Genomic DNA, 13,917 nt, shown 5'->3' with positions numbered 1-13,917 from the left:
CTAAACTCGCTGAAAGTACTGAAATGACATGCTAGCATAGTGTGCAAGTCGTACAATACAGCAGGGAGACTGTAGCTTGCTCATATGCTGTATGTGGCATGACAACAAACAATACAGTTGGCTACAGCACATACAGCATGGGACGTGGCTGAGGAGACTGTGACTGTGGTACAGGACTGTGGTCAAAGAAGACAGGGCTGGACATACAGTTAAATGTATGTATTTGGTTCTAGTCTAGTTTCAGTAGACTGGCTATACACCAGCACCACCAGTCACAAAAAAAGAGATGCAATTTCGACTTCAGGGCAAGAAATGTAATGTACTTTTAGTTTAAAAGTACTATATTTCTCTAACCTAATTACAGATGGCAAAGACCCAGCTTTGCCAGAATATTACATACATGTGTTCTTAATCACTACTATCCTACCATAAGTGTTTATTTTGTAATTTGAAACTGGATGTTTTAAAGTACTTCTCTCTTTAAATGGTAGCAGGCATGCTGTGTAGTGAAGGCATATGGAGCAGTGGTGTGATGCAGGAAAGGCTCGGGTGACTGTGTGTCTGAGACAGCCTGTCTGGGTTCACCAAGGCTGACCCATTTAAATGCAAACACTCAATACTGCACCACCACCATGCACCCAGAGCCATGCATCCATAGAGTGTGCACCCAGAGAGTGTGCAGTGCAGCCGAGTTGCAAATGAAAACCATCCAAATATGGCCAGCAGCAGCTGTATGGATTGATGTTGGCGGTAAGGGTGATTTGTAATTTGGTTTGATTTATGTTGGTGGGTGTGGTATTTGTTACCACTTTTCTACGGCCAACCTGCACAGACAGAAGCAGTTTCAGTACATTACCTTTTGATGTCATTTTCCATACTGTCAGACTCAGACAGTGCATGTTGAGCAACACTAGGTTTTATACTGAACACAAATATAAACGCAACATGCAACAATTTCAATGATTTTACTGAGTTACAGTTCATATAAGGAAATCAGTTAATTGAAATAAATGCATTAGGCCCTAATCTATGGATTTCACATGACTGGGCAGGAGCGCAACCATGGGTGGGCCTGGGAGGGCATAGGCCCACCCACTGGGGAGCCAGGCCCAGCCAATCAAAATGAGTTTTTCCCCACAAAAGGGCTTTATTCAAGAAACACTCCTCAGATTCATCAGCTGTCTGGGGTGGCTGGTCTCAGACGATCCCACAGGTGAAGCCAGATGTGGAGGTCCTGGGCTGGCGTGGTTACACGTGGTCTGCGGTTGTGAGGCCGGTTGGACATACCGCCAATTTCTCTAAAAAGACGTTAGAGTCGGCTTATGGTAAAGAAATGAACATTCAATTCTCTGGCAACAGCTCTGGTGGACATTCCTGCAGTCAGTATACCAATTGCACGCTTCCTCAAAACTTGAGACATCTGTGGCATTGTGTTGTGTGACAAAAGGGCACATTTTAGAGTGGCCTTTTATTGTCCCCAGCAGAAGGTGCACCGGTGTAATGATCGTGCTGTTTAATCAGCTTCTTGATATGCCACACCTGTCTGGTGGATGGATTATCTTGGCAAAGGAGAAATGTTCACTAACAGGGATGTAAACAAATTTGTGCACAACATTTTAGAGAAATAAGCTTTTTGTGCGTATGGAAAAATTCTGGGATCTTTTATTTCAGCTCATGAATCATGGGACCAACACTGTTAAGTATACAATATTTAATGAGTATCATTAGGTCTCAAGCGCATGCAGCATTAGATCTGGATTGGGGAACCACCGCCAGTCCTGTCTGCCCCCTTGTTTCCAGTTTACTTCAACCACTTCCCTCCCAATGTCCCATTTTGGCATGGTGAATTATCCCAGATACTTTAATCATAGAATCAATCAGTTGCTTTGGTATACCTTCCACTGCTGTTGTCTCTCTTCAGACTCCCTTAGATTCCTATCTTGGACTGGGAACAGTCCTTCAGCACCTGGACTGCGTCCCAAATGGCAACCTATTCCCTACATAGTGCACTACTTTTGACCACACCCTATGGGAATAGGGTTCCATTTGGGACACAGCCCTGGCCTCATTCTGTTTGCCTGGCCAGAGTGGTGCTGAAGGATCTGGGCTAGATAGCTGAATGCAAACTAGGTTACAGTAGAGGGGGAGGAGAGGCTTTCTGTAGCGAAAGGAGAGGGTTGCCAGTGCATATTCGGAATATTCTGTCCCAATGCTATTTTTCTTAGATGAGACGCCTGGCTAGTTCATGTACATTCATGATGGCTGACTGTCTGTGATTCTGCGTTTCGCTGTGGATTAGTGTAGTGTATTGGGTGACCTAGCAGCACAGGGCTCTGAGGTCCTGTAGGGGAGGGGTGGGAGGCCCAGTTACTGGATTTCTGAACTGTAGCCGTAGTAACCACAGTGGCTAGCTATGTTTCTTGTTATAGCTACTGTGTCTCTCCACTATGGGACTTACTGTAGACACAAAGCTTGTCAGAAAACTGTCCATTTTATTTGGCCTAATACCTCCATATACAGTATGTGGTTTCGCTCAACACCCAACTCAAGTTTTGGCATGTTAGGGCTTGTACTAGTCTACATTTGCACTACACTAGCAGCTACTGTAACAGTTAAAGTAAATCGGCTGCAATATTTCCTCCATGTCCCAGTTTCTCATTGGCTGCAGGTTGAGTTGCTACCTGTAATGAAAAGGTAGGACAAGCGGTTGCTATGGCAACAGCAAACAGGAAATGCCCTCGGGTAATGTCCAGAAGCGCTCCTGCACTGTGTTGATTGTTGTCGCCTGCCTAAGGCTGCAGTGCAGGGAAAATCAGCTCATTGTGAGGCTGTGGACGGAGTCTCCATCCACTCTCACAATGCTCCCTTTCAGTGCGAGGGGGGCTCCTGCCAAGCAGCTCAACCGTAAATGCTCCCTGGATAAAGATGCTTTGTCCCAAACAACTCCTGCTGCAACCCAAGGTCTTATTCTAAACTAGTCCCAAATCTGTAATAGCCCAGGTCAGGTGCTGAAACCACTCCTGGAATGATGATTAGCTGGACTTTTATACTGGTATCAATGCATGCAGTCATCCACCTGTTAAAAGTATTAGGCCTATGCTTATTCTGCATAGAATGATGCTTAATCTGCATTTACAGCATCAAGCTTTTTCCTAATGGAGTTCGATAATATATACAGTATTCTATTACTATCATATTGCTACCCTATGACTGCTTTATGCTAATATACTGAACAAAAATATAAACGCAACATGTAAAGTGCTGGTCCCTTGTTTCATGAGCTGAAATAAAAGATCCCAGAAATCTTCCATACGCACAAAAAGCTTATTTCTCTCAAATGTTGTGCACAAATTTGTTTACATCCCTGTTAGTGAGCATTTCTCCTTTGCCAAGATAATCCATCCACCTGAAAGGTGTGGCATATCAAGAAGCTGATTAAACAGCATGATAATAAAAGCCACTCTAAAATGTGCAGTTTTGTCACACAACACAATGTGTGATGCGTGATTTGAAGAAGTCAGGTGCAGGAGGGTAAATCACAGTATACAGAGTTTATTCTGTAATCCAGCGTAACCAGTCCAGTGCGCAAAACAGGCGCACTGGAACAAACATGCACACAGGGAAAATACCCCGGCAATACAAAATACTGAGCTCAACCGAGCTACTAATCCTCACAATGCACAATCACCCACAAGGACAAGGGGGCAGACGGAACACTTAAACACGTACTAATGAGGGGAATATGAACCAGGTGTGTGTAATTGACAAGACAAGACAAATGGAATGATGAGAAATGGAGCGGCAGTGGCTCGAAGGCCGGTGACGACGAACGCCGAAGCCTGCCCGAACAAGGAGGGGAGGCAGCTTCGGAGGAACTCGTGACACAATGCCACAGATGTCTCAAGTTTTCCGTGCAATTGGCATGCTGACTGCAGGATTGTCCACCAGAGCTGTTACCAGAGAATTGAATGTTAATTTCTCTACCATAAGCCAGCTCCAACGTCATTTTAGAGAATTTGGCAGTACGTCCAACCGGCCTCACAACTGCAGACCACGTGTAAACACGCCAGCCCAGGACCTCCACATCCGGCTTTTTCACCTGCGGGATCGTCTGAGGGTGGGGGTGCTGAGTATTTCTGTCTGTAATAAAGCCCTTTTGTGGGGAAAACTCATTTTGATTGGCTGGGTCTGGCTCTCCAGTGGGTGGGCCTATGCCCTCCCAGGCCCAGCAATAGATTAGGGCGTAATGAATTTATTCCAATTCACTGATTTCCTCATTTGAACTGTAACTCATTAAAATCATTGAAATTGTTGCATGTTGCGTTTATATTTTTGTTCAGTATATACACTACTGGTCAAAAGTTTTAGAACACCTACTCATTCAAGGGTTATTCTTTATTTTTACTCTTTTCTACATTGTAGAATAATAGAGAAGACATCAAAACTATGAAATAACACATATGGAATCATGTAGTAACCAAATAAGTGTTAAACAAATACAAATATATTTGAGATTCTTCAAATAGCCACCCTTTGCCTTGATGACAGCTTTGCACACTCTTGGCATTCTCTCAATCAGCTTCACCTGGACTGCTTTTCCAACAGTCTTGAAGGAGTTCTCACATATGCTGAGCACTTGTTGGCTGCTTTTCTTTCTCTCTGTGGTCCGACTCATCCCAAACCATCTCAATTTGGTTGAGGTCGGGGGATTCTGGAGGCCAGGTCATCTGATGCAGCACTCCATTAATCTCCTTATTGTTAAAATAGCCCTTGGAGGTGTGTTGGGTCATTGTCCTGTTGAAAAACAAATGATAGTCCCACTAAGCCCAAACCAGATGGGATGGCGTATCGCTGCAGAATGCTGTGGTAGTCATGCTGGTTAAGTCACAGACAGTGTCACCAGCAAAGCACCCCTACACCATAACACCTCCTCCTCCATGCTTTACGGTGTGAAATACACATTCTGAGATAATCCGTTCACCCACACCGTGTCTCACAAAGACACTGCGGTTGGAACCAAAAATCTTAAACACTTTTTGGGTTACTACATGATTCCATATGTGTTATTTCATAGTTTTGATGTCTCCACTATTATTCTACAATGTAGAAAATATGAAAAATAAAGAAAAACCCTTGAATGAGTAGGTGTTCTAAAACTTTTGACCGGGAGTGTATAATATCCTGTTAGTATGCAAGTATTGTCTGTGCAGCTTGAATTCCCATCTCTACCAGTCTGACTGACTATTACAAATTTGTGGCTCAGAGAAATCTTTCCCCGAGTTTTTCCCTCCTTAATCCTGAGTCCTTAGTAAAGGTGCAGCTCCTTGTGCTTTTGTAGTCCTTCCTTTGATGGTGGGGCCCAAAGGCCTATAGAGACGCTGCTGTCCTTGAGCTCAGCCCCTCAAACAGCTTGAGCAGGGGTTTGTTTGCAACTCTCACACTGAAGAAAGAAAGAGAAGGGGCCCGACAGGAGGGAATCCAGTCTTTATTACATTCCCCCTCTCGCACCCCAACTGTGACAATAAAGTGGTTTGAGTTTGTGTGTAGTGTGTACTCTAACGTTGTGTATATATGGTATAATTATGTGAAGGGGGCAGCATACTGTAAAACGAAACCGCGTCAGCATTTTCTGGAAGACCTATTATGTTCCCCCTATTTCTCCCCCTCTCTCTCTCGCTCTCTCTCTCTCTCTCTCTGACTCCTTTCTCATTTTCATTATTTCGCTCATTCTCTGTTCTCTCTCTCTTCTCATTCCTGCCTCTCTCTAATGAATGCTTGGAGAATGTAGACAAAGCGGGTGTATTGAGAGACTGGCTGTGGCCAGACTGTGTATGGATTTTCCCTTTTCTTTGCTAAGTCTATTGTTACACTGCTGCACCACCACTTTGAGCAGCGCTGTCAAATAAAATAAGTCGTTATCCAGTGAGTTGCTATTGGCGTCTCGGGAATCGCGTTAGTTTATGGCTACATACTGGAAGGCATGATTACTTTTATAGTTGTGAATAGATTATGATAGATTTAGAACAATGTAATTATAGCCCATTCAATTATTTATCCAAGTATTTATTGAATTTATTGAATTATTCACCAGATGTAGCCTGTTGGATATGTTCTATGTTTAGATTGGGATGTTGACAATGTCATTGATGACCACTGTCATCAATTACCTCGTGTGGAAAATTAGCAGTAGATCTAAGGATGATGCTTTGATGAAACTGTACTGCAGTATGCTCAACACACTCTTCTGTGTGCTCAGTGTCTCTCCCTAGTGGTCACACAAGAATAGTGTCTGTCTGCCCAATCAGGCAGACAGACACTGTAGGAATGAATGAATGAATGGTGGTTCGGTTTTGGAATGGTAATTTCTTGTACTCATTGCACTAAAGGGGCAATCTGTGATTCAATTTAAATTAATTTAAAAGTTAAAAAAGGTATGTTCCCCCTTTAAATGGCAAAAAAGAGAGTCTGGAAATAAATTATTCATAACTGGGTGTAGTATATTTCCACATATTCCTACAGCACACTGCATCACACAGACAGTGAGGGATGGGTCCTTTTCATTCATGCAGACTCATTATATTCCCCTCCTAGACAGGGTTTTCTGCTCATATAGCAGCAGTATGTGCCTCCTCTACTGGCCATTTATAGTACTACAACTGCTCCCAGCAAGCGCTTACCCCCTGTTAGCCCCCCTTTCCCCTGTCTCCTACAGAATGGGACATTTGGTGAAACTGGTTGGCCTATTGGTGAGGGAGACTGTGGGGGTCCAGCAAGGGGTACTTCTGCGCACAAGCAGTCAATGCCCCTTCCTGAACGTTTGGATCCCTTTGTTATCTTTTGACGCCCACGTGCCATTGCTGGAGAAACAAGGACAACATTTATCTCTGACTCTGCTTGTTTTAAGGTTATTTGTTTGGTGCTTGCTTGACCTTACACCAAAGCAGATGTATGTTATATAATATATTATTTTATATTATTCTATGTATAAAAGAGATGCACAGTTTAACTAACACAATCATCACTACATATTTTATTGGGCTGATTGATGGAGTCAACCATTAGACCACAAGATTTAGGAGGCTTTGCAGAGCAGATACTGTAGATCACAACGTCAGGTGGCACTTCACTCATCTCAACAGTAGGTGTCGCCACCAAGAAGGGAAAACCCACAAGGGCTCAATAAAACAGGGATGAGGAGGACAGAGCACGCTGCTCAATAGATGGGTTACATTTATTGAAAGACCAGTCAATAACTGGGAAAGATGAAGGATTTTTATTGAATTATAATTTGACACAATTAGCTGACCTATCTTATGATTCTGTATGCTATTATTTTGAACATGGTTGTCTGTTTCTGAAAGTGTTTCTGACACACTTATAATGACCATGCAGACATCTCTCTCTCAGTTTCCACCAACTAGTTAAATGATGAATGGTGCTTTGTGCCACTAGTCCCACAATAGGGGTCAGAGCCACTCTACGAAGGTCACGGGTTGCGACCTCTGACCTAGACGTTTACAGGCCCACATACCAGCTGGCCCTTTACTACAATAACTGAACCGCGCTGCTGTCACTTGTTCAAGACAGGCTCCCTCGCTTGCCAGACCAAGCTCAGAGTATGGAGTGAAGTGGGAACTAGATGCCCCTTAATACAGACAGTACTCTCCTCCCCCAGTGCTGTTCCATCCCCTCCCATCCCCTTTGCCATTTCAATTGAAAAACCTTGCATCAAATCCATTTAGGAGGAGACTGATGACAGAGAGCATTGGGGTAGACTATTTGTCAATTTTTTCTGCTGTCAGGTTTGTGATCCGTTTGAAATAGGGATTTGTTGGAACTGTTCGAATCCTTCACTCTGGGGCATCTGGTTTTAAACCTTTATTAATTGAAGTGGTTGATATTGTTCCCTCCTCCTATCTCTAACCCACCACGGCCACTACCATTTCTCATCTTGGCCACATATCACAGAGCTGCTGGTGATTAATGGTAACAACTGGCATGTGTCATAAGCCGATGCCCTTTGATCCTGCCCCACTTCACAGCCCTTTGTCATTCAAATCAACTCATTAATATTTCAACCCCACGGTTGGTCGGATGGATGGAGGGAAGGAGGGAAGAGAAAGAGGGGGGAGGAGAAGTCGGTGAGTCAGAAATATGACCTGCGGCCATGTCTTCAACCTAGGCAGGGCTCTCTCTTCACTTTTTGGTAACCCGACCATGAGACAGACTGACAAAGGCTCCGGGATGAAGTTTCCCCTAGGAAATTCCTAGGATCAGCTTCCCCTCCCCCAATCCTAACCTTAACCATTAGTGGGGAAATGCATAACTGACCCAGGATCACTGTCTAGGGGCAACTTCACCCTATACCTAAAAAAAGGAGGGGGAAGAACCCCTGGACCTTTTTGAATGCCCCTCGGACAAAGCCAGGCTAAAGCCAGATATGGGGTGCGTCCCAAATGGCACCCTATTCCCTATGTAGTCCACTACTTTGAGTGCACTATATAGGGAATAGGGTGCCATTTGGGACATAGCCATTGAAAGACAGGAAGTGAAGGTGTTCTGAATGAGGCCCTCTCCCATTGTGAAGTGGGCTTTGGAGGCAGAATGGATATTAGCAGGCTCATTAGACATGGTGGTGCACACAGTTGTGTCCAACCAGGAACTGTTCTTTGTTTTTGGATACACAGTCTGAATCTTTTCCTCACTGACCAATGACTGTGCTATAGGCCGTATTACCATGATAGTCTATCTATATCATGATATTGTGTATAGATGGAAGATGTCTTTTCCGCTACATTTGTGATCCTGTTACTTGAGAGGCAATGGGGTACGGACAGTCGGACACATAGGTTGTAGTGATTTAGGTTTGACACTGTCTGCCCTAGGTTTGTAATATGCAGTGTGTCCCCTTTAAGAGCCACTTGTCCTTTTTTGAGAATCAGTTGTGCTGAGGGGTTGACCGTGGCCTCTGGGCTCGTCGCTAGTGGGTGGGAATGGCTAACTGAGGCTAACCTCCCAAGTCCCCGTGCTCAAACAGCCAGGCACAGGCAGCCAGTCACACAGCATGCCCTTATCTACCAATGGAATGCAACAGCTGTGGCGGGGGACCGGCGGGGTGGGCCGGCTCAAACCCCCCTGCCGGGGCCCCCACTCCCCCTCTCCGCCGGGCTCCTGCTCCTGAAAGGCAGCTCAACTAAAAAGTGTGCTGCGAGACAGTGAGAGCCTCGGCAGGGCTGCACGGCAAAAACACAGAGGGAGAGAGAGGGGGAGAGGGTTGAGAGAGAGAAGGAGAGAGAGAGAGAGAGCTGGAAAAGAGCACAAAGAGGAGGAAAGTGGAGCAAGGGAGGGGATTTGAAAGCCTGGGTGAAGGGGAAGAGAGGGAGAGGGAAAGACAAAAGAAAGAGAGGGAGACGTAGTAGGAGCAGGGGGAAGCGAGGGGACAGAGCAAATGGCTACGGAGGAGACGGCAGGGGGAGCGCGCAAAGCCACCAAGAGCAAACTGTTCGAGTTCCTGGTCCATGGTGTGGTGAGTAGCCTAGTAGCGCTGTCTCTCATTGAGACTGAGAGACCCTGGCGTGTGTGCGTGTGTTATGTGTGACTACTCAAGCATGTGTGTGTTAGTGTGTGTGAGGGGGAGAGAGAGAGCGTTGGCACAGAGCAGAGGCAGTCTGTGTGTGAGAGAGATCGCTGGGAAAGACGTCCATGTGAAGGTTATTTCCAGTCCCCCTGAAACTTACACTCTTTTCTTTTTGAAGACGAGATGGAAGGAGAGAGAGAAGGAGCAGAGGGTCACAGGCTTTTGTAATCCCAAAAAAAAGAGAGAAGGAAAGAAGAGAGAGGGGCTAGTAGCAGCCAACCCCCTGGCTACCAGAGCACACTGAGCATGCTTGGAGTCAAAGGCAGCGAGTGAGTGGGGGAAGTGACCAGCTCATTCAAATCAGTTTCAGAGCATTCGTAAGATAAGCACGCTGCTATGATCATTTGAACATATATGGTCATGTGGCTAATGTTTGAATGAATGTTATTGGAGCATGCTTCAGTGGGGATAACAAATGCTTGAAATTCAGGAAATTGAGTTTATTTAATCTCATTTAAAATAAATAGTAGTGAGCGAATATCACATGGGGGAAAGGCTAAGGGTTGTCACTGCTGTCATAACATATGGAGCATTAACTGACCTGGGAATACCATAGTGACTTGTTTTGGTAGTACAATTATGATAAGCAGAATGCTGTGATTGTGGAGTTGTTATGAATGGGTGTGTGTTTTGTTTAGACTGACATAGTTAAAACCCAAAGACATCAGGCTTTCATAGAGATCACTGTCAATTTATTGAGTTGTTCCCTATCTAGCCCACGAAGTGGGCATCTATGTCTTCGCAAATCCTTACCCATCTATTACAAATCATAAGGCGTATGACTATATACATCTAAATAATATCAATTGTATTGGACACATTCATGCACTATAAGATTAAAGACATGCTCCAGTACTTTGGAGACTAAGAAAGTATTTTTTAAACCTCGCGCTTTGGGCTGGATGTGTCAATGTGTAGTTCATACATGCATAATCTATGAGCAGAATTACTGTCTTACCTCAATTAGCAACGAAATCCCTAGTTTGAAAGCGACTGTTTTCTTGAAGCTGTGCCACGCCATTTTCCCTACAATTCCCCAACGTGGGCCAGCCCCCTAATAATTCAAGTTCTAGCCAATGAGCTTCAGCCCCTCGCATTTGAGTTACAGCTATCAAGGGGTCTACCCAGCATTATCCAACGAGGTCATCCAATAGTTTTCCTGGGCCCCAGAGTTTTTCCTGATCTGGAAATAGGCTAATCTAACCAACTCCGGACCCTAATTGTAGCGTATGAAGTAGTAATAAATCAGCTGTAAAAAATAATTCTATATATATATATATGGGCTATAATAGGACCAGATTATTTTTCTAATCAGGTCATATGGTTTTTTAAAAATCCTAGAAAAAATCCTGGCCCTATGGAGGATGAAAACATTAAAACCCTTTACACGACAAAGAGACAACAACTGCGATTAGACAAAAACGAACAGGGCTGAGCTCGCTGTATGCAGGGTTGTATCGTGTAGGCCTTTGCATCTGTAGTTAAGATGCTCATACAATATGTCATCACTATTGTGTTGATTGATTAATTCTAGTCAATTATTTTGGATTAAAAAGGCCTAGGTAGCCTAGCCACCCGACGTGTGAATGTCAACCAAATTTGATCACATTTTCTCAGAACACAAATAAATAGGCCTATTTTAGGCTATAAATACATAGCTTCGGCTATAAAAACATGACGTTACTTTTTCCCTGGCCAGGCCCAGATGGGATCAGAGCACATAGGCTACATATAGCTGTGCTTGTTATCAGTAGGCTACAGTTGATTAGAATGAAGCACAGACTAATTGTACACGTTGACATATCATGAGGCAATATCTTTTTTTTTGGTGGTGGGTATGGGCTTCCATATAAAGCAGCATGGTGTCATGGTGAATTCACTTATACTCATGTTTTCAGTAACAATTTGAATGATATTGAAGCCTAAAATGATCAAAATTAAGCCTGGTTTGTTGTAATGTTGAAGGTAGGCCTACTGTACTTTTATATTCATATGAGAGGGTTAATCGTTCATTTTTGATAGTCTAACGTTACCTGATGAAGACATGCTCTTAGAGCAACTCTATGCTTTTGTCTTGAAGCTAAAATGTAAAAGTGTAGCCTACAGACCAGAAAATAAACCCTTTAATTGTCTGCAACACAGGAGGCTGCTGAGGAGAGAACGGCTCATAATAATGGCTGGAATGGAGTGAATGGAATGGTATCAAAACACATGGAACCATTTCATTCACTCCATTCCAGCCATTATTATGAGCCGTTCTCTCCTCAGCAGCCTCCTGTGTGTTCGATACCATTCCATTTATTCTGTTCCAGCCATTACTATGAGCCGGTCCTCCCCAATGAAGGTGCCACCTGCCGCCTGTGGTCTGCACATACATGCTTTTGAATTGTTGCATTATTCAAGAGTGTAATATGGTTTGGTTGCATTATTCAATAGTGTAATATATTTTAGAATAAAAGTTTCGGTCATTGTGAAATAGTTTGTGCTTACTGGCTAGTGGCTACTGTGATATTTACGGTCAATTTGAGCTGCGGACTAAAAATGTGACGTTGCCAGCCACAACGAATGGTAAGACAAGGATGTAATGTCAATTGAAAAGTAGAATTATCTTTCGCCACGCTACTCCTCAGACTCTCCTTCATATCTTGTAGTGGGAATAGGGCAAGTGTACAGTACCTTGCCAGGGCTGTGTTCAGGCTTTGTAGGGGCTGTATAAGGTATAGGCCAGCACAGACTTCGGGAAAGAATGAGCAGATGACTGTCCTCTCAACAGACCAATTAACCTTGATGAGTCTCTCTCTCTCTCACTACTCCAGGCCAAATATTTCCCCTGCTTATTTTCCTTCATGCCTGCCTCTTCTCTCAATAGAATTGGAGGAGTGGAATCGTCTTGATTATCATATTCACTGCAATGCCGGCGAGTTACGAGACTCCGGCTCACTGTGTAGACTGCCGAGTAGGGAACTATTTCGACTTATGGGCAGGAATCTTTAACGTTTGTTAATTTGTGGGGAGCAGTGACGTTTTACTTTCTGTTTCACTCCCATGTGCGTCCCAAATGGCACCCTATTCCCTATAGGCTATAGTCCAATAGGGCTTTTGTCAAAAGTAGTGCACTATAATGGGAATAAGGTGCCATTTGAGACTCATCCCTATGAATATTTACCACAGTAGGTAAAGACAACACTACCCTCCCTCCGAAGATAGAACATCAGAAAGGCCAGCCACATTCCTTCTGAAACAGACACATACACTGTTGCACTGATGTGGAGCTGTGAAGGTCGTGATGTTCCAGCCTCCTGCAGGAATGTGTGTGTGTGTGTGTGTCTGTGTGTCTGTGTGTGTACGTGTGCATGTGTGTGTGTTTCAGTCAGTGGGGGAGAGGTCTCTTGGAGATGGTCTTGGAGGCCTGGTGGGTAGGCGGCCCTGGGAACTGGAGCCTCTCTCTCTCTTTCTTCTCTCTCTCTCTCTCTCTCTCTCTCTCTCTTTCTCTCTTTCTCTCTCTCTCTCTCTCTCTCTCTCTCTCTCTCTCTCTCTCTCTCTCTCTCTCTCTCTCTCTCTCTCTCTCTCTCTCTCTCTCTCTCTCTCTCTCTCTCTCTCTCTCTCTCTCTCTCTCTCTCTCTCTCTCTCTCTCTCTCTCCCCCCCCTCTCTCTCTCTCTCTCTCTCTCTCTCTCTCTCTCTCTCTCTCTCTCTCTCTCTCTCTCTCTCTCTCTCTCTCTCTCTCTCTCTCTCTCTCTCTCTCCTCCTCCTGTACATGTTTAGATGTGGAGGTCACAGAGGGCCTTTGTCTGTGGGAATACAGGCCATGCAGCACTCTGTGTGGGAGTGTGTGTATGTGTGTGTGACTGCTATCATGAACTTTGCCCTGCCCTCCTAGAAGATTCTATTACTGAGCTTCTCCACCATCGTGGTGGGCTGTGGGTCAGATAAAATGCCTCAGGGACAATACTAATGAGGAGGACCAGCCAATAGAGAACATCTTATTATCCAATAGAGCACATCCTATTATCCAATAGAGCACATCCTATTATCCAATAGGGCACATTCTATTATCCAATAGAGCACATTCTATTATCCAATAGAGCACATCATATTATCCAATAGGGCACATCTTATTATCCAATAGGGCACATCTTATTATCCAATAGGGCACATCTTATTATCCAATAGGGCACATCTTATTATCCAATAGGGCACATCCTATTATCCAATAGAGCACATCCTATTATCCAATAGGGCACATCCTATTATCCAATAGGGCACATCGCACATCCTATTA

At 44.3% G+C, this 13,917-nt stretch overlaps 1 protein-coding gene across 9 annotated transcripts in view; it reads left to right on the top strand.

Moving 5' to 3' along the window:
* The window catches only part of LOC121569907 (SWI/SNF-related matrix-associated actin-dependent regulator of chromatin subfamily D member 3), a 45,652-nt gene that overhangs the window by 4,089 nt on the left and 27,646 nt on the right, over nucleotides 1–13,917 (top strand). For 4 of the 9 annotated variants that reach the window (XM_041881229.2, XM_041881224.2, XM_041881226.2 and 1 more), the window contains exon 1: nucleotides 9,151–9,526. The exons of 1 other annotated variant lie outside the window; for it this stretch is intronic. In XM_041881229.2, coding sequence (XP_041737163.1) covers nucleotides 9,449–9,526 — 78 coding nt within the window. In that variant the 5' untranslated portion in view covers nucleotides 9,151–9,448. Of the gene's footprint in view, nucleotides 1–9,150; nucleotides 9,527–13,917 lie in introns of those variants that run through there. 4 more of the 9 variants (XM_041881228.2, XM_041881225.2, XM_041881231.2 and 1 more) reach the window with 2 other exon arrangements.

Source organism: Coregonus clupeaformis, chromosome 7 (assembly GCF_020615455.1).
Source record: "Coregonus clupeaformis isolate EN_2021a chromosome 7, ASM2061545v1, whole genome shotgun sequence".
NCBI lineage: Eukaryota > Metazoa > Chordata > Actinopteri > Salmoniformes > Salmonidae > Coregonus > Coregonus clupeaformis.
The sequence above is the reverse complement of the archived record's forward strand: the minus strand, read 5'-3'. Positions and strand labels throughout refer to the sequence as shown.